Source organism: Pangasianodon hypophthalmus, chromosome 17, assembly GCF_027358585.1.
Source record: "Pangasianodon hypophthalmus isolate fPanHyp1 chromosome 17, fPanHyp1.pri, whole genome shotgun sequence".
NCBI classification, from domain to species: Eukaryota; Metazoa; Chordata; class Actinopteri; order Siluriformes; family Pangasiidae; genus Pangasianodon; species Pangasianodon hypophthalmus.
Window position 1 is genome coordinate 4958562 of NC_069726.1, and position 21799 is coordinate 4980360.

The window sequence follows — 21799 nt, forward strand, 5'->3', positions numbered from 1 at the left end:
CCACCATTTTCTCATTTACGTTTGCCGCACTGAACTGTTTAGGGAAAAAGCTAGAAACAGGGAAGTTCACTTCTATAGTTTTCTTGTATGCAAAGGTAAAATCATGAAAATGATTAAAATGTTTGATGTAAAATTCAAACTAACACATAACACATGGTGTATAAAAATTTCCAAGAATAACGTCTGGGATGTTTTTTTTTGTTTTTTTTTAATTATTAAATGATTAGTCATTATTTAGTTATCTGTGAAACCTGATGCAGCTCATCAAGGGCCACTTTTTTTTTTTCTGCCCAGGAGTGTATGTTGCCACATTATGCCAAATTATGCAAAACACCAGAGTCACAGTGGCGGCAGACATTAAGATAAATTTATGTCCTGTGTTCATTTGCATGGTATGCGCTGTTTCAGTCACAGTGTCACACAATTTCCAAAAAAAAAAAGGGCAGTACTCAGTATCTGATCAATGCAACCGTAACCATAATACTACTATTGTTTTTCTAAAATGCATTATAAAAAACAAAGTTTATTAAATGTGTTTGTAATAAATCTGATACTAATATGCTTAATGCATTTAATACACATTTAAGCATAATAGAGTACTACCCTGATTTTGCTGTGGTGTTTATGATAAGTATGTGTATTACATATTTAAGCCTGATTAGAGACAGTACAAGATCTGATTACTGAGTTTCCAAACTCTGTTTATTATCATCATCTGACCATGCATTTTTTTTTTTTTTTTTGCTTAGCAAGTGCATACTACTGTACTAAGCAGTATGCATGGCAGGTAGCTGATAGTCGAGTGCTACCTTGGCATACTGTTTAGTAGAGCAGGACGCAGTTTCGAAGGCTGCTCTGTTCCTTTCTCTGTTTATTCTACCAAACTTGATTATGGAGATGACGTCGAATGGGGAAGTCCCGCCCTCACAGAGCTATAATAAAGAATTTCGTAATAATTTTCCCAAATGAAACAGTTGTTACTGTATATTAGTTTGAGGTGTTGCTAATGGATGCAGCTTAGCTAAAAAGTTTTACGCTTCTTTTATGATAATTTCGTAATTTACTTCCTACTGGTACTTCCTAAAAAATGGAGGCTTGTCTAAAATTATTATAAAATAATATCGAAATTATTTTGAAATGAAGTCCCTAAATTCGTAAATTCATATTTAAGTTATTTGCGTCAACTGACTTGATTTATCAGTTAATTCGACGTAAAATATTCACCCTATTTATTTGTGTTCTCTTTTGCTTTGCTGCGGTTTAACCCCGCCCCTTCGTGACGTATCCTCCCCTTCAAGCTAAGGTTCGGTTGTGACCGCGGCGCGCTTTATAGCAACCGTTGCCCTGTTATCCGGCGCCATAGTCACCGTAGTCGTGGCGACTGTAACCCACCAACAACAACAACCAGCACCTCGCGCTCCATCCTTACCGCCTCTGCCATCCTCATCCTCATCTCCACACACACTTCAGGTGAATATCTCGCGTCCGCTTCTTTTATTGTGTGTGTGTGTTTTTTTTGGTCCTGTTATGTTATTCACAGCTTGTACACGCCGCCGCTTTGCTACACAAATGAAAAATATCTGCTGTATTGTTAATTGTGGCCACGTTTCCAGATGCGCTAGGCTGCTAAATTGGCTAGCAACATGGAAATAATTTCATCGCCGCTAACGCTAGCTAGCTTAGCCTCGCACAGATGTGCCCGTCTCTCTCTCTCTCTCTCTCTCCTGAACACTTTATGGAGGAAAGATGTCGTTCGTTTCTGTATTATAATTCCTATTGAATGTACTGTGTACGAGTGAAGCAGGAAGAGGTCTCCTCACTTGACCAGGGTGTAAAATGTATTGTTTCTGTGGCTGTGTTTGAAGCTCATGAAGCTCCCAGCATCATTTCTCCTGAAGGCTCAGGAGCAGGTGTTTGGAGGCGCTCAGCTCGGAAGCTAACTGCTAGCAAGCTGAAGTTACCTGATGCTACAGAGGCTAGTTTTCTCATCTAAAAAAAAAAAACAAAACAAAAAAAAAAACAAAACCTTCACTCGAGGCGTAACGCTTTAATTTCTCTAAAATGGCTGCTTTTGTTGTTGTAATAAAGCGCTAACTCTTGTTATTCCTCGCTAATACTCTGACTAGCTAATATATTCTCGAGCAGGTGCCTTAATGAGGCTAATGAACCGGGAATGGATTTGTTAAACATATGTAGGTTATATATACACGATTTCGGCTGAAATGTTATTAATAGATATGAAATAATTAGAAATAAGAGCGTTAGAGAAAATGGCAGGCAGATAGCTGTGGCTAAACCAGCGCAGGATTTGCTCGGTATCTATTGTTACAGCGGTGTCTTATAGCTGCTGTTAGCTTAGCATTAGGCTAGCCTAGCTATCCAGAGTTCACCATTTGGTCTTTGTTTTGGTGCTTGAGGAATAAGCTCACCGAGTTCCTCATGGATGAAGGCTGGACGTCTTCTCCACTTGTATGTGTGTCTCATATGAATGAAACGACTGCAGTCTAATATTGTCTAGATCACCTCCATAGACTATAGTTTTGCTCGTGTGCATAAATTCCTGGTTCTGAGTTCCTTGTCTTGTTCCTGTCTTTCATGAAGACCTAATTGCATGAAAGCTGTTGTACAAATGCACAACAGGTGGATCATTAAGCAGCCTAATGAGCTATATGGCCTATATGATAAAGCACTATTTGGAAGAGAGAGAAAAAAAAAAAAGTCAGATCCTAATACAATTAGTCTCTTTGGAGCAAATTATAACACATTTTCCTACCACTGATGAATGTTTTCATGCTTCAGGAGGGTTTGCATGAATTGTTGCTTCAGAGTTTGCATCTTGTTCAGTTCTGTGGACGTCTGTAATGTTCAAAGATGTAATTGTGTGTGTAACACAAAACACAACATCTGGATCATTAAAGGTGCAATAGTCAGTATTTTTTGTACAAATAACCTGGAAGATATGTGAAAACAATGGATTAACCCATAGTTTTTGCGAAGGTTTATTAAATAGCTGAGACAGCTTGTTTGGGAAAACTGACTTCCGGTCCAGAATGTTTTTTTTTTTTTTTTCTTCTTTTTTTGGCGGGGGAGATGCACCTCCTGTCAATCATTTTATAGACCTTCTACTCTCCAGGCCACTGATGATCCTGGAGGCGGAGCTTCGTGAACATGGGCGGGAATTATTTAAATATCGATCCCACCTAATCATTAAAAAAAAAAAAAATACTAATCTTACCTAATGCACCTTTAATACCGCTGTGTATAAAAAAGATACTGATACTCTGTTTCAGCTCATGGCTTTTCTACATAGCAGTCGTCTTGCAGCAGTGACTATTGTGTGCAAAATTATTGACTGAATATGAAAGGAGTGTCATCTGTTATAATATCAGTTGGGTGAACACTCGTCTGTCTCGTGATTATAGAGATCACAGCATCTCTGGCACTCGAATCAAACTTCCTTGGCACCTAAACTTCAGGCGTTGACAGATTCTGATCCCGCACTGCACACATTTCCTTTTGATTATTATTATTATTATTTTTCCCCCAATCAGAATACCTCCCCGTCTCATTTTTGTGAACGGTTTCTCAGGATTGCATCAGAATCCTTAGTGAGCCGTTCCGCCGCCTCTTCGGTCCCCCTGTTGTCTTCATTAGGCGGGGAAACAGCTGTGCACCACGAGCAGGTTGCACGGACCTCGACAGGTGCTCGCTAGGCCTACCTGGAGGGGGAGGACTGGCAAACGAATCATTCAGACCCACTATTTCAAGTGTGACGCTTGATTCTCAGCAGTAACAGCGTACCCCTGTGGGGTCACATTAAGCTGTTGTTCAAGTTGTCAGATTTTTTCGGAATAATTTAAAAAAAAAAAAACAACACAACGAAGGACTGGTGATGGAATCACAGAATCGTTGATTTGAATAGAATAGTAATATTTCTTCCAGATTAATTAACTAAAGCAGTAGGACTAATGAGTAGCTTTTATGTCTGTTATTTGTATTTGTGTCCCAGAGAGGTGGGGAAAACTTTTTTTTTTTTTCCCTCCATTCTCTCTCACAGACCAAGCGTTTTTGGGGTGATTCATGTTTTTCAGCCCGTCACCTTCCCCCACATGTCCACACCTGAGGACAGGATGTCAGAAAGGGCTAGTTATCAGATCTCATTACTGCTCGCCCAAAGGCAGGCGGAGAGCAAAAATAGGGCCATGCCACCTGTTCTTTGTATCTTGTTCCTTTTTCCAATCGCTTTAAGAGCCACCGAGTGGGTTAATAATTCATATTTATTATTAGCAAGTTTTGGGCTTTGCACTTATGTGTTTGTATGACAAGGATTGTCAAGTTAGGATTTTTTTTGTTTTGTTTTAGCTTGTATCTATCTAGTCTCTTGTAATGAGGTGTAAGAAGAAATAATTGTGCAGTTAGGTCAGCGTTAAGTGTGTTTGTGTTTAACAGGTGCTCTTGTAACATTTGATGCGCTGGAGTAACAGCCTAATGATGTAAGAGCATTCAAGACAACCTTTCCAGCAGCAGTAAAAATTGGTCTAGGAAGGGGGTTGCACATGATGAAGCTGTGTGTGAGAGAGAGAGAGAGATGGAGGAAGGGAGGGAGAGAGAGTAAGAGCGAGCGCTGCCCTCCTCTTGGCCCTTTGTTAGCACTTTGCTTTTGAGGCAGGCTGAGTTCGGGACTTAAGTGGGCCACAGGGGAGCACATGAATGCACGGAAGGTGCAGAGGGCCTCGGGGACGAGGGGGGGCAGGGAGCGTGCTGGAGAAGCCGGGCAGGTGCCTGTTTGTGGCAAGTTTTCCGCCACTCCTCATCAGGGCGAGCCAGGGAGCAGGTGGCCTTTGTTTGGAGGCTCTAGTTTATTGTGCATGAGAATTCTGCAGGTCAAGCCAACTCCACTTTCATGGCGTTATTTATTTATTTTTTTTAAATAGTTTTGAATCCATTTGTTTTATTAGTAGACTAAAATCCAGTTTTATGCACGCTCCCAAATGCAGAGCGAAAATGATTTCCTAAACAACAACAACAACAAAAAAAAAACTATGGCACAAACATGCGCCTGAACACAACAGCACCTGTATCCTCCAGGTAAATGGTAAACAGGAGGCGAGGAGGTGGTGGAGGGAGACGTGTTGCCATGAGCTCAGCCTCTAGGGAAAGTCTTTCGGGCTGTCGGTAAGCCGAGGGGATAATTAGCCAGGAGAGACCTCGTATGTAATAAGTCTTTCCAGCGTCATCCTGAACTTTATTCCACATGAAACACAGGATGAGGCTGCAAAGCTTTATGGTACACGCACACCAGGTTTCACAAACGCATAGTGCTGACCAATCGTGATTGCAGTAGCAGGTTCAAACCCAATGTGGCAGGTCCAAAATAAATGTTGTGTGGCAGAACGTTTCCCCACACTGTAGGGGAAAATATTTAAAATATAAAATCCACACTTTATATAATGGAAAAACTGCTCCAGGCAGTGTGCAGGTCATGCAGGTGAGCTGAAGGTGATATTCATGCAGCGTACACGTCCCCTTATTCATGTCCTCTTTCTTCAAACTCCTGTCGTATTTGTATTGGTGTGGCAAGCGTCTGAGAGAGACTGTCACTCTCGCACGAGCGCTTCATCGAGGTGAATCATGATCCAGATTTTTCTTACACCCTGCACGCAGCAGGCTGATTGATGAATCACAGGGCTTTGTGATAATCTTGGATTTTGTAGACGTGTAATTTCGGTTAGCCTGCAGCCAGTTTGGGCGAGGGTTTATAAAGGCTCAGGCTGGAGTGTGAGACCCGAAGCGCGGAAACGCTTAATTATTAACCGCCTTTATTACTGTGGACACTGTGTCAGGCTCCATTCATTGCAGCATTCAGAATGTGTAAAGAATCCTGGTTTGTTCTCAGTTATTTTATCCATGTTCTAATTCCTTACAGCACCCTTCCACACGTCAGTACTCGTCAGAACCGAAACATGATGAAATATTTCACGGCTTGAGTTTCAAGGCTGTTCTTGCAGAGTAATGGGTGAGTCACGGTTGCTGCCGCACTCGAGTAGCACAGCTGGGCCAGGTGTCTCGGTAACGTCACAGATGCAGCGATTCTTCAGGGCTTGAGCAGATGGACACAGGCTGATAAGCGTCCATTTCTCTTTCTCAGCCCTGCGCTTTCTGCACCTTCTTCCTTTTACCAAACGTTTACACCATGCTCATGTGTGTGTCATTTAGACTGCAGCTTCAGCCAGGAGATAGAAGTGAGGCATAGGCAGCATAGGTAATCTTTATCATTACATGCACCTAATTTGATTTTAGTTGCAAAATTGTAGTTGTTTTTCCTAATTTAGTAATAAACCACTGTCGGATCGTTAAGGGAATGAGCGTGGAATTTGTGCACGGCTTTTATTATGTGTTTCTTATGAATTGGAGTCTTTCTGGCGTGTATTTTATTGTGCAAAGTGGCAGTGTGTTAAAGATAAGTAGTAAATTATGCAAATAAAATCCTTGCAAGAGTAAATGAGATGCTCAGGGTCATGCTGGAGCCAGGATTTGGGCTAATTTATTTATTTATTACAGGAGAGCTAGAGCATTATTACAAACGTGCAATATGGCTCGTATATCATGACGCATGACGACTTTTCACGATGCATCATAAGAATCATGATCAGTTTGTAAAATAGTTAAAACTCTAACTGTGGTTTTCAGGAGTTTTTTTGTCTAACGACTAGAAAATAATGAAATGATTGGTACAAAAATGGATTTAGCAGCTTGCCAGTATATACAATATAGTATAAGAAATAGCCTTATTGGATATAAAGGATAAACCAAAGTACTGACGTGCATCATATACTCAGATAATGATTTATCACCGTATCTAAATTGTACTGTTGCATTTCCCAGCACCAGGATGTCCCGCTTATTAAACATACTGGCTGTTTATTTAAAAAAAAAAAAAAAAAAACCAACACTAACAGTTGTGGAGAGACTCTAAAACACTGTATGTATTATACTGCCTCATAGAATCACAAGACATCTTTCTAGTAGATATAGATTTATAGCTAATTATAGCACTTTCAGTAAATCTGGACACTGCAGTAACCCTGACAGAAAACTCAGACACATGGAACGCCGCTACACTGCGTTATTTGCTCACTCGTGTAACATTTAAATGATTATGTACATCAATCCAGTGCTTGCAGTTACTTATCAGTGTTAAAACGAACATCTGTGGATTCCCATAATGCAGTATAATTGGTATTCCCACAGTGTTTGAGGCACTGAGGCAACCTTGTATGAACCCTCAAAATAACGACTGTCAAGGGCCTCGTTTACAAGCTGCACGATCAGATAGGAGTAGCATTGCTACTGAATTGGAGGCTCAGGCAGTTGTAAAAGCAGTCTATAATTGTGTTCAGATCAGCGATGCATTAGGGAGAAGGTCTTCACCCACAGGATTCAACGTTGACTTATCCCAAAAAAACCCAGTTTGTTACAAACATGGACTTTTACGTCACTGAGATGCTGAGATCCAGTCACAGTGCACAGAAAGCGTAGATAACGCATATTAATGCCACGTGTGAATCTGAGCGTGTGATCAGATTATTCATTATCTTGATATTGATCAGTTTTATGGTGTTCTGCGAGCATTCAGACCTATTAGAGTTTCATGTGAGTGTTTGGATAAATTGTGGCTTTGGTGTGATTTTTGATTGTGATCAGGCACCGTGAAACCATAACAACTTTACGTGTGACGTAACATGCGTAAATTGCATGTCATATCACATATGCAGTGTGTAGTAACCTGAGAGCTGTACTATTTTTGACCAGCACTAGTTGAAAGTTATTGTGTTAAGAAGTCATGCTGGAACAGATTTAATATTTAAATGTAATTTAAAAACACCACTTTTTCCCCCTCTCACCTGTAGGCGCCATGCAAACCCCAGAGGCTGGCGCTGACTCCTCGTCCACGGTGCCCCTCCAGACCAGTGTGCCTGTGCAGCCTGCTGTCACCACCCAGCAGGTGCCCACTCAGGTGCCCGTCCAGCAACAGGTCAGCTGGACTCCGGTGCCAACATCACCACTGGTGCTGCTCCTGCACAGAGTATTTTTAGTATTTAAATGTTTATATGTATGCTCTGATTCTCGCAGGCACAGACTGTTCAACAGGTGCAGCATGTGTATCCGTCCCAGGTGCAGTATGTGGAGGAGAACAGCGGCGTCTACACCAACGGAACCATGTGAGTGCATTGATACGGCAAAAACATCTCAATACATCTCAGAACATTTAAGTAGGAAAAAAAGGAGCAAAGACTGCTTCCTTGTATGATGGATACAGTTCAGAGGTGAACAAATTATGAATTTATTAATTAGTCCATCAGGCAAGAAAAGGCTGCAGTGTGTTACCCAGTCCTATGTTTTGGTCGCCTGGAAACCAACAAGGCTAAAACATACGTACAGACGAGAATATGATCATGTAGCACATCATGTTTGCTACCTTGACAAAAAAAGATTAACCTACCTAGTGTCTTTATTGGCTCTAAATATGCATAACTGCGAGGTGACTGCATGTGCTAGTCTTGTCCGATGGCTTTGTGCTGCAGTTTATTTTGTTTTGTCAGCGTTTCCACATACCTGCATGTTCCTGATTCTCAAAAGATCATCTGTCATCCTTTCACGCTAATTAATCTGCCTAGTAAAAAGTCCACACCTGCAATCAAACATACTGTATTCCAGAGATAAATGGTTAGTTAAAAATAACATCACATTCCTAATGCCTCATGAGAGATCTGGGATCTCTCATAACGTGTTTATGCATGCAAAATTAACTTTTACTTTTTACAACTGCAGTGTTTCCGTAATGCTGACTCATAGGTCTAGCCCATGCTTGCATATTTTTGTGTGTTCATACCCATGATAATCACATGATGAGTTGAGTCAGCGGGCAAATCTCTTAATTGTACAGCAGATGGAAAGGTCCATTTTAGGAAAAGCTTCTCCAAAAGAAACTTGTAAGGCAAACATCTGTTTCTGTCAACAAGCACAACAGCAAATAGGGCCGTTAGTAAAATCAAAACCACTGAGCCACCACTCAGAGCCCAGCTCAAGGGTTCGTTCGGTTGCCCAACAACAAGAGACACACACATTCGCTCTCTGCATTTGTCTTGAGTGTCTTGCCTTGCTTTTTGAGCTGGAGGTATGAGGAAAGCGAGAAACCATCTTGTCACAAAAACATGTTGGCGCTGACGGCACTTGAGCCCCAGCGGGGGTGTAAATTGTGTGCAGTCACCTGACGATGACTGCAAGTATTGACGAGAGGTCTTAAAGAAGCCATCTTCTTGCTGTGCTGTGCTGCGCTGAGCTGAGCTGGAGAGCACTATACTAAGCTTGTGCACATGAAGTCAAAGACATGCAGCAGATTTACAGCTTGTAAAATGAAACTGCTTCACTACATGGCATATCAGATCTCTTTTCATTTTTAATAGTATGTGTGTGATATATACATACACATATCCATATAAACACACTATAGGATACAGTACACATCTCAGAGTATATTTCAACTCTGTTTAACTTATACCAGTCCCAGGAAACATGTCAAGGATACACATTCACTGATATTTTACAAAAAGAAAGTGAAAGTATGCTGTAATCTATTAACAGTCACACCCAGAATAGTTCATCATCAAATATTTGTATTGTAATAAAAATCTGTTTTTAAACAGAATTAAAATGTTATGATGAGGAGAGGGTGTTTTAAAGATGTTTAAAGTAGCTCCACAACAGAGGTTATCATCATATTGAAGCAGAGTGAGAGCAGTGATTAATTAAAACACGCACCTTGCATTCTTTCTGTATCCATGAGAACCTGTTTTTAGAAACAAAGTTCCTATGAAAAGAATGTTACAAGCTGTTAGATGTTTTAGAAGCATTATTTCTGTGAAGCGTTTTTTTCTTTTTTCTTTGGCACATTTTAAAATCATCATTGCATCATCTTTATCATCATATCAGGTTAAAATAGTGCCCAACCTAGTGGTGGGTGGTAAACTGGTAGAAGAGAGATACCAATTAAAATTTGTCAGCTGGTAGAAATTTTGTGCTGTCATTGTGCAACGCTACAAGGGAACCTCATGTGTGCTCTAAAATGTTACTTGGCACAAAACTGCTGTTGCAGAGAGCTGGCGTCGTGACTGCTTTGGCTTGTGCTTTTCACATTAAGTATCGAGAAATTGTGTGGCATTTTCTACTCTATTTATACTGCATTATGTACAGTGTACTATATCCATACTACAGTTTAAATTCTGTTTACTTCCAAAAGTGGAAAGGGAAGAGAAAATCCTGAAAATGCAGGCTTTAACGAGCAAAGCAAACGCCCACCAAGACAAAATTTTGTTAGGAATTAAAAAAGCTGGATCACATTTCCATAAAAATGTGTATGCCTTATATATGCTGTTACCATGCAAAATTAAGGAGATATCCTGACATAGTCATGGCACCTCCCTAACTGGACCCGAAAGTGATACACCATATGTCAAGTTTATGCAGAAAAACTCCACACAGAAGGATGTTCATAACTGCTCATTAAATTGTACCATATATCTACTTGTGCATGTGTGTATTTCTTTAGACGCACATACTCGTACTCAGAGCCGCAGCTGTACAGTCAGAACAGCAGTGGGAGCTACTTTGACACGCAGGGCGCCGCGCCCCAGGTGAGCACGGTGGTGACGACTCACAGCTTGGCCAACAACGGCAGCACTAACGGCGGGCTGGCTATGGGCCTCACGGGGGGTCAGATCATCAGCAGCTCAGGGGCCTACCTGATTGGGTCCAACGCCATGGACGGCTCCGCCCCTCACACCGCAGCACAGACCACCAGGGCCTCTCCTGCTACGGTACAACAAAACCCAGTGATCAAATCCTTATTTCCTGCTTTCTCTTACTGTAAGGGAGGATGAACACTTAACCCTTATGTTCTGTTTGATTTAACAACAAAACTAGTGAAAATTAAATAATGGAAATTGATGTGCTTTGCTCAAGCAGATATTACATTTTAAGTAAGATGATGTATTTACAAAATTGACTGTAAAGGATTTTAAAAAGGGATTTTTCTTATTTCTTCTCACAGCTGTGTACACAAGCATGAGGAGGGTTTTGTGGATTTTTTTTCCCCCTGAAATACGTAGGCTGAGTAATTGAAATGAAAATTTTGGGTATTTCAGAGCAAATGTTTGGTTGTATATCCATTAGAAGTGTATATCCATTTAAAAAAAAAAAGAGGCAGCTGTACATCCACTTTTACGTAATTAACATAAGTACTAAACAGAACATGAGGGTTAACCTACATTTTAAATATATACAATTTTAGAAGATTTTCTCCTCAAGCAGTGAGCTGTAAGATGATTACTAGATCAGTTTTGACCTCTGGTGGTAAGGTGTGGTACTGTTCTGTCAAAGACCAGTGTGTGTTGCTTTGCAGAAATGTTGCATGTTTCAAACCTTTGTTTCAAAGAAACACTTCTCCCAAACATGTTTATTTGAATAAAACTAAACCTGCTGAAACTATTCACATTTTTGGGTGAATTATTCCTTTGAATTGCGCATATGTGAACGGTTTTATTTATGTGAATCTGCTTTGCTGTCTCGCTCTGTGTCTCATTTGGTGGTTGGGAAGCTTGACGCAGTTTTATTTTCTGCTAATCTGTACTGATTACTGCATATCTTAGTGGTTTTCAGTATGGGTCTCTGTCGCTACAGTCTTTGTTTTATTTTTTTCCCCCTTCTTTTTTTTTTATTTTCCCCTCCATTTTTCCTTCTGCTCTTTGGTCTATCAGATTGAAATGGCGATTGAGACGCTCCAAAAGTCTGAGGGTTTGTCCAGTCAGAGAAGTTCACTGCTCAACAGCCATGTAAGTCAAAAAAACATGATGCCTTGTTCTTTTCTACACTGTCCCCCCATTTTTGCTCTCTGTCTCTCTCTCTCTCCTTCTTTAGGTGATGGGGCTTAGGCAGCTTTCTTTTTGTTTTGACACTTTCCTGTATGTCTGTTGTATCATATCTAAAGACTGAAGTCTTGCAAGTAGAGGTGGGCGATTATATGAATATAAGACACTGCTAGAAAGAATTTTGAAAATTTAAATTTGTAAAAGACCTGACTTTGATTTAAATTTCAGTATTAATTTATAGATTGCGTTTCATACAAACGTCTATAGCATGATATACCATGACCTTCCAAAATTGTAAAGATATTGTGACATAAAATTAAATCGCACAGCCCTACTTGCAAAAGTGAGAGTAAAATGTAAACAAGTCACACTAGGGTTAAAAAAAAAAAAAAAAAAAGTTTCTGTCCTTTTGTGGATTCTGATATTCATCGAAGTTAGAATGCTTTACACTTGTTAAGCCGTAAAAATAGCTAAACACCATGACCATGCTGTCCTACAGTTGCAGTGGCTTCTGGATAACTATGAGACTGCAGAGGGGGTGAGTCTGCCTCGCTCCACACTCTACAGCCATTACCTGCGCCACTGCCAGGAGCAGAAGCTCGATCCAGTCAACGCCGCATCGTTTGGGAAACTCATTCGCTCCATCTTCATGGGCCTGCGCACACGCCGCCTCGGAACCAGGTACTTCTACCTGGAGCCTCTTAGGAGCCTTACTGTTTTTTCTGCATTAATGAGAGACACATCAGTCAGATAATGCTGTGTTTTAAATGCAGAGGGAACTCCAAGTATCATTATTACGGGATCCGCGTGAAGCCAGACTCACCTCTGAACCGGCTGCAGGAAGACATGCAGTACATGGCACTGCGGCAGCAGCCTGTGCATCAGAAACAGAGGTACACTCCTTCTCCTTTACAGACTTTTCCTGGTGTCATAAATGCTCGGTTTGGCCCGCTGAAATACTTTGGCTCTGTATCTGGACAGTGGTGTGCCAGGTGATCACCCTGTTGTAGATGTACCTGATAAACTGGTGACTCTATTTGAAGGGAATAACTTTTTTTGCCGGGATATTATCTATGCCAGTGCAGTATGACGTGAATGCTGTAACTATTTCAGCTTTCCTCTATACTGTAAAACTCCTAGATATAACTATTTATTAATGCCATGTGATTTTACAGGTTCAAGTCTGTGCAGAAGGCAGATGGCTTTTTAGGAGACAACTACTCGAGCAGCGGGCATCACAATCCCAACGTCGCCGAGCAGACAGTCCTCGCACAGAGCCAGCACCATCAGCAGTTCCTGGGTAAGGAGGCAGAAATGGAGTGCAGCAAGAATGTGTGACTTTTTAATGATGGATTGACTTTAACCAACACATTTCCAACTTGCAGACGCATCTCGGGCCATTCCCGAGTTTGTAGAGCTCGATCTTGGAGAGAATGGGGTGGATGGTGTCAGCATGGAGGACATCAAAGCTCTTCAGATACTGTACAGAGAACACTGCGAGGTAAGAGGTTTTGGAGAGGATTACACATTTCTTGATTAATACTATACTTCATAAAGGATAAAAATAATCTAAAGTACTGTCACTAAATATTGGCGTTTCCCTCCACAATTTAGACTTTGCTTCTGAACGTTGCAGAATAGTGCTGTGGTGTTGATGTCAGAAATTTTTGTGAGGAATTTTTATGAAAACGTTTGACTGGAAATATGTTGCTTATGTCCCATTGGCTCACAGGCCATCTTGGACGTGGTGGTAAACCTCCAGTTTAGCTTGATAGAGAAGCTGTGGCAGACGTTCTGGCGCTATTGCCCTTCCAACTCAATAGAGGGCATCACCATGACGGAAAACAGGTGCGTTGTTTTCCATTACTACTGCCCATGTACCAGTAGTTCAAAATCATCATTATATTTTTTTTAAATGCGCAATCTAAGGCCTGTGGGGTTTTTTTGTGTACAGCGGGATGAGTGAGATTGAGGGGCGTCTGCCACGTGCCAGGCTGTTACTGCTGTGCCATAGCGAGGCCGTGCTGAAGTGGATGAACACCTGCGATCACCTGATGTACCAGGCTCTAGTGGAGATCCTCATCCCTGATGTCCTCAGACCCATTCCTAGTAAGCAGAACACCTCCCTATGACAGGTTCCCAAAGCTTTTACAACCAGGCACCTAGTTAAATGTAAAATACATTTCACAGACCCCCCTCATGACATTACTGTTAAACTGACTTGTTTTGAGTGACTGGTTGAACGGGTTTAATCCAAATCGCAAACAAGCTAATAAGGAAGCTATAGGAACTTGCAGTGGTGGAAATCATTATTATTAACAGTGTAATTATAACAATGCTGAAAATAAGCACCAAAATGATCATGAGCATTGAAACTGGTTAAAGAAATAAATAGACACGATAGTATAAATATTATGGTATACTTTGGTAATAATCAAGACAAATCTAATTACTGCATGTTATTCTAAATCCTATTTTCCAGTTGCTGTAGTAGCAAACAGACAGCCTGATTGACAGTGTATATACTGTACATACCTACACCATACCTTTCCCTCCTTAGCCAGTTTTCTGTTTTTCTCCTCTCCAGGTGCCTTGACTCAAGCCATCCGTAACTTTGCCAAAAGCCTTGAGGGCTGGCTCACCAATGCCATGAGCGCCATTCCCCAGAAGATGATCCAGACCAAGGTTGGCTAACACTGCTCACTGCTTATGTTCCATAAACAAAAATCCTCTTCTCAGTTCCTTTTAGTCATCAGTATAAATGCTGCAGGGTTGAAGGATTAATGTTTAGTTTCTCAGTAATTCATATAGTTATTCATATAACTATATGACCAACTATAAAGAATTTCCAGGTTATACAATTGCACTTTTCGACCATGAAGTACACAGTTATAGAAGGGAATTATTTATAATTGCACTATCCGGTGTCACCCAGATGAGACTGGATTCCCTTTTGAGTCTGGTTCCTCTCAAGGTTTCTTCCTCACATCGTCTCGGGGGGGGGATTTTCCTTGCCACCGTCGCCTCTGGCTTTCTCATTGGGAATAAATTTAAAAGTTATATACTGATTTTATATAAAGCTGCTTTGTGACAATGTCCATTGTTAAAATAGATAAAACCCTGTTTTTAGTGGAACCCTGTTTTCTGTGCCTCAGGTATCCGCTGTTAGTGCCTTTGCGCAAACCCTGCGCAGATACACGTCTCTGAACCACCTGGCCCAGGCAGCGCGTGCTGTCCTGCAGAACACCTCACAGATCAACCAGATGCTCAGTGACCTGAACCGTGTGGACTTCGCCAATGTGCAGGTGCCTCTCGGTTCACATCTCCTCAACTTGTGCTTGTAGGGGAGTTTTTAACACTCAATTTCCGGTGCATCAAACACTCCGACTCCAACTATATTCAACTATAAATAGCAATAATTCTCACATCTGAATTTGATTCACTGTTTGTTATTCCCCTGCCCTGGTTATTTATGACTCATTCAAAATGAGCCATCATGTAAGAATCAATATGTCGTGTAGAGTACAGCAGAACAATCCTCTGATTGAGGCACAATGCATCCAAGTGTGAAATCCAAGCTGTGATGATGGATTCAAAATGGAGTTTTCAGCAACCTCTTCAACAACTTATTCTTCATACTGGAAAAAAAATTGTTTAACCAGAGTAACATTAAAAGGTTTTCAGTGCAGAGTATGTCTCGTACATCTGCATCAAAACACATGTACAGATGTATACAGCTTCAGGGGTGTATCTATTGTTTTCCATTCTCTGTAGTTTTGTAATTCAGATTTACCAAAAAGCAAAACAGATCCTTTATGCACTGGTACAAAAACATCATGGAAAGAGACAAATACTGGTATTTTGTTCAGTACTTGGCCCAGTGTTTACTGAAATAGAACAGAATTTTCATTAGAACATCACTAAAGACAAGAAAAAGACGGAAAAAAAACAAATGACACTTTAAATTAGATTATAGAGTAATGTACTTTGCTTCTGGACAAGTCCAACTTCGTGGTCCTTTTTTTGTGAAAGCCCTGTCAGCAGTAGGCTGTAGTGGTAACAGTACTGACTTGTGTATGTTGTGCAGGAGCAGGCATCATGGGTCTGCCAGTGCGAGGAGGGCATGGTGCAGCGACTCGAGCAGGACTTCAAGGCTACGCTGCAGCAGCAGAGCTCTTTGGAGCAGTGGGCCGCCTGGCTCGACAACGTGGTCAGTCAGGTCCTCAAGCCCTACGAGGACAGGCCGAGTTTCCCTAAAGCAGCCCGCCAGTTCCTTCTCAAGTGGTCCTTTTATAGGCAAGCTCCGGCTCCTCTCTAATGTTCTTCTATCGTGGTGTTATTACTACCATTTTTCTGTTACTGCTGAGTTTCACTGGGCCTCTTATGTGGGTGCCTCAAGCCAACTTTATTGAACATATAACATTAGGGGACTTATATTATTACTGAGGACAACTAAAGGACTGTTTTATTACCATATCTCGGGTGCCAATATCTCAAACAATTTAAAATGCAGGGAAATGGCCTACACCGATGTCTTTTCTTGCTCTCATTCCTTGCACAAGATGTACTTTACCTTTTCGAAGTGCATATACAATTTCAGGACTGATCTAAAGAACAGCTAATGTGTTTCAGCATTATATATAATTTTGACATAAGCATGGACTGGCAAGATTGTCACAATTGTAATGAGGCAATTTCCTCTAATAGTGGCTACAGATATGAAAATGTATAAATACGTTTATGCAATTCAGCCTTTTTACAATTTATACAATTTCCATTTGATAAAAAAAAAAAAAAGGGCACTTCAAATTTTAAGCATGTTTTACTTAGTCTTATGGAATAATGCATTAATGTGTTTATAACTCATAAGCATAGCGAATCATAAACAATCTGTCTTGGAGTTTGAACTTTTAACCTCATTGTGTTACCTTGCAGCTCGATGGTGATCAGAGACTTGACCCTGCGCAGTGCTGCCAGCTTCGGCTCCTTCCACCTGATCCGGCTGCTCTATGACGAGTACATGTTCTACCTGGTGGAGCACCGTGTCGCCCAGGCAACCGGAGAGACACCCATTGGGGTTATGGGAGAGGTATGTATTTTCCTGAAACATCCTTCTATATTTATTTATTACCATTTAGTGAAACATTTACAAAAGTAAATTAAACTGTGTTTTGCAAATGATTGATTAATTACATTCAGTAGCTCCAATTATACCACAGCACTGCTGAATTCATGAATCTAATTGGTAAGAAGGTGATTAATTTTCTATAACAGCAACTCTGACAGTAGTGCTGGCTGTAATTCAAATTAAGTTTATCTCAATAAGCTCATTCTAATATGGCATTGTTTCTGTGGCTAATTCAGATGTTCCAAATATGTCATGTTCATTAGTACATTCAAAATTGCAATCACTGGGATGTGCTGTTATACATATGAAAAATAAACAGCTTTGGGGTGGTAACAGTAACTCATGTTGGGCTGGATCACACCACCCTGCTATTGATTATTTTCTTACAACACAATGCCCCCAAGTGTTTTATTCCTTACACGTTATTTATGGAATGCATCATCAGCGTATGCTTAGTGATAAGCATACATTGTATGACTTGTACTAGTTGTGTAAAACCAATTCTGTCGAATTGTTGTTTTTTTGTTTTTTTTTTCTGCTAACTCATCAGCATCTCTGAGCATTATAAGGAAAGCCACAATGCCTGATGAACTGTCTGATCATTCACTGATTGAGCTGTTGGGAGACATGACATGTCAGATATTTTGGTTAGCTGGCTTGCTGTATGAGCTGTCTCTTGAACAGATTTGTTATTTTCCAAAATTTGTTGGCGGCAATAACAAGAGCGGTCGTTTTGGCATATCAGACCACACACTGTGAGCATGTAAATCTTAGGCTTTTCCCACACGCATAGGGCATTCAAGTGTGTATTGTGGGCAAGGTTCCTAAAATTGTACAGTCTGGATTTAATAGTGTCAATTTGTTTTTTAACCATTACCCTTTTGCCCTTTTTTTCAGTTTGATGACTTGAATACCATGTCACCTACCAACATTGATAAAGGTAGGCATGCTTAAACCTTGGCCTACAAGCTGCTTACTTCCTCTACATTCTGCATAAATTGTCTCGCAGTTTAGATACTGGTTTCTCCTGCTCTGTTGTGCAGCAGGTCAAAGTTAACTGCTAGTTTGGGGTTTAAAAAAAAAAAGACATCTTAAAACAAGAATGTGGCATAATTGTCCTCATACTAACTTTAAGCATTTGTTCCATATATCAGATGAAGTAAGCGAGATGGACAGCGAGCTGGACGAGGAGATGCAGGAGGCAGGCGAGCCGCTGGCCAAGCAAGAAAAAGCAGAGGCTGAGGTGATTCAGGTGTTGCAGGTGGGGACTATGGAGGACGGAAGCAGCGCCGTGGTGGGTGTGGTGCAGCCGGACATGCTGGGTACAATGGGGGTGCAGCAGCAGTCCACCATCCGTCACTGCGGTGGGGCTGGGAACGCCTATGCCTCTGTGTGACACTTTCACCAGCTCTCTCTCAATTTTTTTTCTTCTTATCCCTCCACATGACACCTCCTAGTTGTATTCATTTATATCTCATCCTCACATGTAACACGCTCTCTTATGTTCAGCAGGGTCTGATCACAACACTACATCAGCAGATGCTTCAGTCCTGCACTGCCATTATTTGAACTTCATTTATGTGATCAGTCTATTTGATTCAGAGTAACCCTTGAAGGAGAGAAGGTGCTCAATGTTAAAGTCCCTTCGCTGAAAAGAATGGGTAATTTTTTATTTTTTTTTTCCAGATGAGCAAGAACTCAAATCCAAGTCACTAGCTCCACAGGAAAAACAAACACCACTGAATCTCAAAATGTATTTGTACTGTTGATCATTGTTTACGTTTTTTTTTTTTTTTTTCTTTCCTGCGTGGCTTTGTGTCAGAGTTGGAAATCTTGCTGTGTATTGTGCTGCTATAACCTCAAGTGAGCTGTCCAGAGATGTCCAGCCTCCTCCTTGAGCTGTTCTCATTGCCTTCTGTTTGTCGAATCAGTCTCTTGGTCTGGTCTTATGAGAGGATTCATTTCACATCCTCTACGTATCCAGTGCAGACCTGGTGAGTTTTTGCAGTTTTGGTGGTGGTATTTTTTATTTTTTTTTTTTTTGATTGGATCAAACAAAAACATAGGGGTGTTGATATTGGCTGTTCCAGGTTGTCATACAGCTTCACGTCCTCTCTCACACCTGTGCTGTGTCGTAAAACCGAGCTAATGTCAGGGATTTAATGTACCTCGGGTTCATGCTAGTGCCTTAACCCAGCAACAGCTTTTCCGTTTCGTCGAAGCTACTGCATCGCACTGAGGGAGGCCGTTCCTTTTCTACTAGAACACTGACTGCAAATAGTCACTGCTAGATATAACACCTGATCTCTGCAACTGGACTCGTGGCTGGATTTGTAATCCGTCATCAGCGCGAGCTGATTTGTCGATTGATTGTGTTTAGTAAGGGATTTGCGTGTATGTGCGCACGTCTGCGTGTGTCTAAGTCGTTTGTGTAACCGTCACCCTACCTCACACCAGTGGTGCCAGCCGTTGGACGAACGCCCCACAAGTTTTGATGTGCGTTACGTCGTACTGTTTAATCTCGTCGATTCATCACAGTCATTCCCTTTGTTACACACTGGATATCTGTACAGGGGACCAAAACTTGCTCTTTGCTATGATATCATATACAAATAAATATATATTGGTATAAATATAAATATATATATATATAGGATAAATCAATTCGTACTTTTTTTTGTGTCGTATAGCTGACTCTAAGCAGGTGGTGTTGCTTTTGTAGCTCTTTTTTTTGATTGGTTGATCCGTGCACTGACTGTGAAGGGGGTTCAGACTGTATGCCATTTTACTCATCAACAGGAGATTTTGATCATCATTCGGAGATTTGTGGGGGGAAGCGTCCAGTTCGTCTGAGAGACATATATAGACATATATAAATATATTTAAAACTGGAAACTAGTCTGTGTTGCGGCACTCCGGTAAAAGGCACAGACTATATAATGGACTGCTTTATTAATTTTTATTTTAGTATTTGGACTTATTGATTGTTTTTACATAATAGAAAAAAAATCATCACTGGAAAACAATATTGCCTTTTTTTTTTGTTTGTTTTTCTTTTTAAAACATATTTTAAGTCTGATTTGTCTGCACAATATTCACACACTCGTTTCTGACTCTTCTATAGAGGGAGGTAAAGTGTCAATCATGGTCTAGCGTAGAGTAATTTCTTAATTTCCTGTCAAAGTAACTGAATCATGAGCTTGACTGTTTCTTTTCTTTTCGCTTTTCAACTCTCGAGTGCAATCTGTGAAACGGAATAGGAAAAAAGTCACTTTCTATACGGCAAAGAGCTGTTAGCCACTAAATCTTACCAAAACTGAGGGAGCTGACAGGAAATACAGAGATTGTGATACTGAGGTGTGTAATTCTCTGCCACTTTTTCCATTGATCATGTTTTAATTTAGCTCCTTTGTATGAATGTGTGATGTTTTGTCGTATCCTCTTGTGCCTGGAGTGAGAAGAGCTCTTAGCCATCAGTTAGTTTTAAACAAAAGTGCTTTTGGTCTTGCATGCTTTTTATTGTGCTGCTAGAATGTCAAGATTTTGCAGTTCTTGTTTTTTTTTTTTTTTTTTAATATATATATTGTGATAGTTCACAATAATGTGTTCTTTCTTGCCTGTTGAGTTTTTGCCATATTAACGAGAAGCCTACTGTTAATTCAATTTGTAAACAATTTATTTATTTGACTTAAGACCCCGAATGCCCTTCCCTTGTTTTATGTCGCACTGAAGTTGGCCTTGCTAGATTTGATGGCTGTGTCCCAAATCACATACTTGTGGTAAAAGCATTTAGAGATCAAACAATAAAAAAAACAGTGAACTCGCCGGATGTTTTGAAAAAAGAAAGAAATTAGCCTTCACTAGTGGGTTATTGACGTGACGTGAACAGTCACTTATTTGTGAAAAAATGAAATGGAGACACGGCTAATTTCTAAGCAGTAACTGTACTTGAATTTAACTCTCAACACACGAAATAGCTAGCCAACATTAGCTGTGTAGTGAACTATGCAGTTTAGGATGTAACTGAGCCATTTAACCTTCAACTTTTTTTTTTTTTTTTTTTAAAGTCATGTCCCAAATTGCATACCACTAGACAGGGTTGGGTAGTTCAATGATAGATCAACGATATCTTAATTAAATTCTGCCAGAATACACTTTTCTGATATCTCCCAGGTTCTTGATAATCTTTAACATTTTAAACATTATTTTATTTTAGGACACAAAATCTCTTACTGATCACTTGATTCTTAATTTATCCTCCTTTTCAGTGTTAAATAACTTATTTTTGAAGACCGTAAAGTCCAGCAAACTTCTATAAAATAATGCATATTGTGTACCATAGAAATGTCCTGTGAAAAGTATTCACAACACATTTCTGTGGTACAAGTATAAAAGTATAGTGATATTTTTGTCCACCCCTGACTACTTTGACATGATTTGACAAGCTTGGTATGCTGCTTGGGAAGTAGCCGAACTCTGACTCTGCACTCTACTGTACTAAACAGTGCATTTTTAATTTTTTTTTCCTCCCTGAATGTTGAATTACTGTTGGACATACGACACGCTGTTTAGCGCCATAGCGTGTGGTTTTTGGACAGAGCCGACCCTAACTGATGTGAGGTGTGCATCACTTAAAGGCTGTGAAGAACACATGACTTAAACATATCAAACCCCCTGAGCTGGAGTGAACAGGAAAAGGCTCTTCTAGTTCTAGCAAGGCAGCTTCACTGTTAAAGAGACTTCA

At 40.5% G+C, this 21799-nt stretch overlaps 1 protein-coding gene and 1 long non-coding RNA gene across 4 annotated transcripts in view; one reads left to right on the forward strand and one right to left on the reverse strand.

Annotated features, from left to right (window-relative positions):
• LOC117599362 (uncharacterized) overlaps window positions 1-4568 on the reverse strand; it is a 62072-nt gene extending 57504 nt beyond the window's left edge. The window contains exon 1 of the long non-coding RNA XR_004579828.2: window positions 2430-4568. This is a non-coding gene — a long non-coding RNA (uncharacterized LOC117599362). The remainder of the gene's footprint in view (window positions 1-2429) is intronic.
• Window positions 1313-21103, forward strand: rfx3 (regulatory factor X, 3 (influences HLA class II expression)). 3 transcript variants are annotated; one of them, XM_026943832.3, is made up of 17 exons: window positions 1313-1470; window positions 7911-8035; window positions 8134-8222; window positions 10610-10877; window positions 11817-11891; window positions 12427-12608; window positions 12701-12820; window positions 13103-13227; window positions 13313-13428; window positions 13660-13775; window positions 13882-14036; window positions 14515-14612; window positions 15083-15232; window positions 16015-16223; window positions 16863-17016; window positions 17953-17995; window positions 18210-21103. In XM_026943832.3, exons 2-17 carry the CDS (start codon window positions 7916-7918, stop codon window positions 18449-18451), a joined length of 2262 nt encoding a protein of 753 aa, XP_026799633.1. In that variant the 5' UTR covers window positions 1313-1470; window positions 7911-7915; the 3' UTR covers window positions 18452-21103. The 3 variants fall into 3 exon arrangements, with proteins under 3 accessions (XP_026799633.1, XP_026799634.1, XP_026799635.1); XM_026943833.3 differs by having other exon boundaries at window positions 7911-8005; XM_026943834.3 differs by lacking the exon at window positions 11817-11891.
• The last annotated feature ends 696 nt before the right edge of the window (window positions 21104-21799 follow it).

Bases quoted from the DNA above. Each gene is read 5' to 3' on its own strand.
- rfx3 (XM_026943832.3), top strand. From the start codon at position 7,916: ATGCAAACCCCAGAGGCTGGCGCTGACTCCTCGTCCACGGTGCCCCTC. The intron at 12,821-13,102 runs GTACACTCCTTC...GTGATTTTACAG, and splicing joins CCTGTGCATCAGAAACAGAG to GTTCAAGTCTGTGCAGAAGG. The intron at 13,228-13,312 runs GTAAGGAGGCAG...TCCAACTTGCAG, and splicing joins GCACCATCAGCAGTTCCTGG to ACGCATCTCGGGCCATTCCC.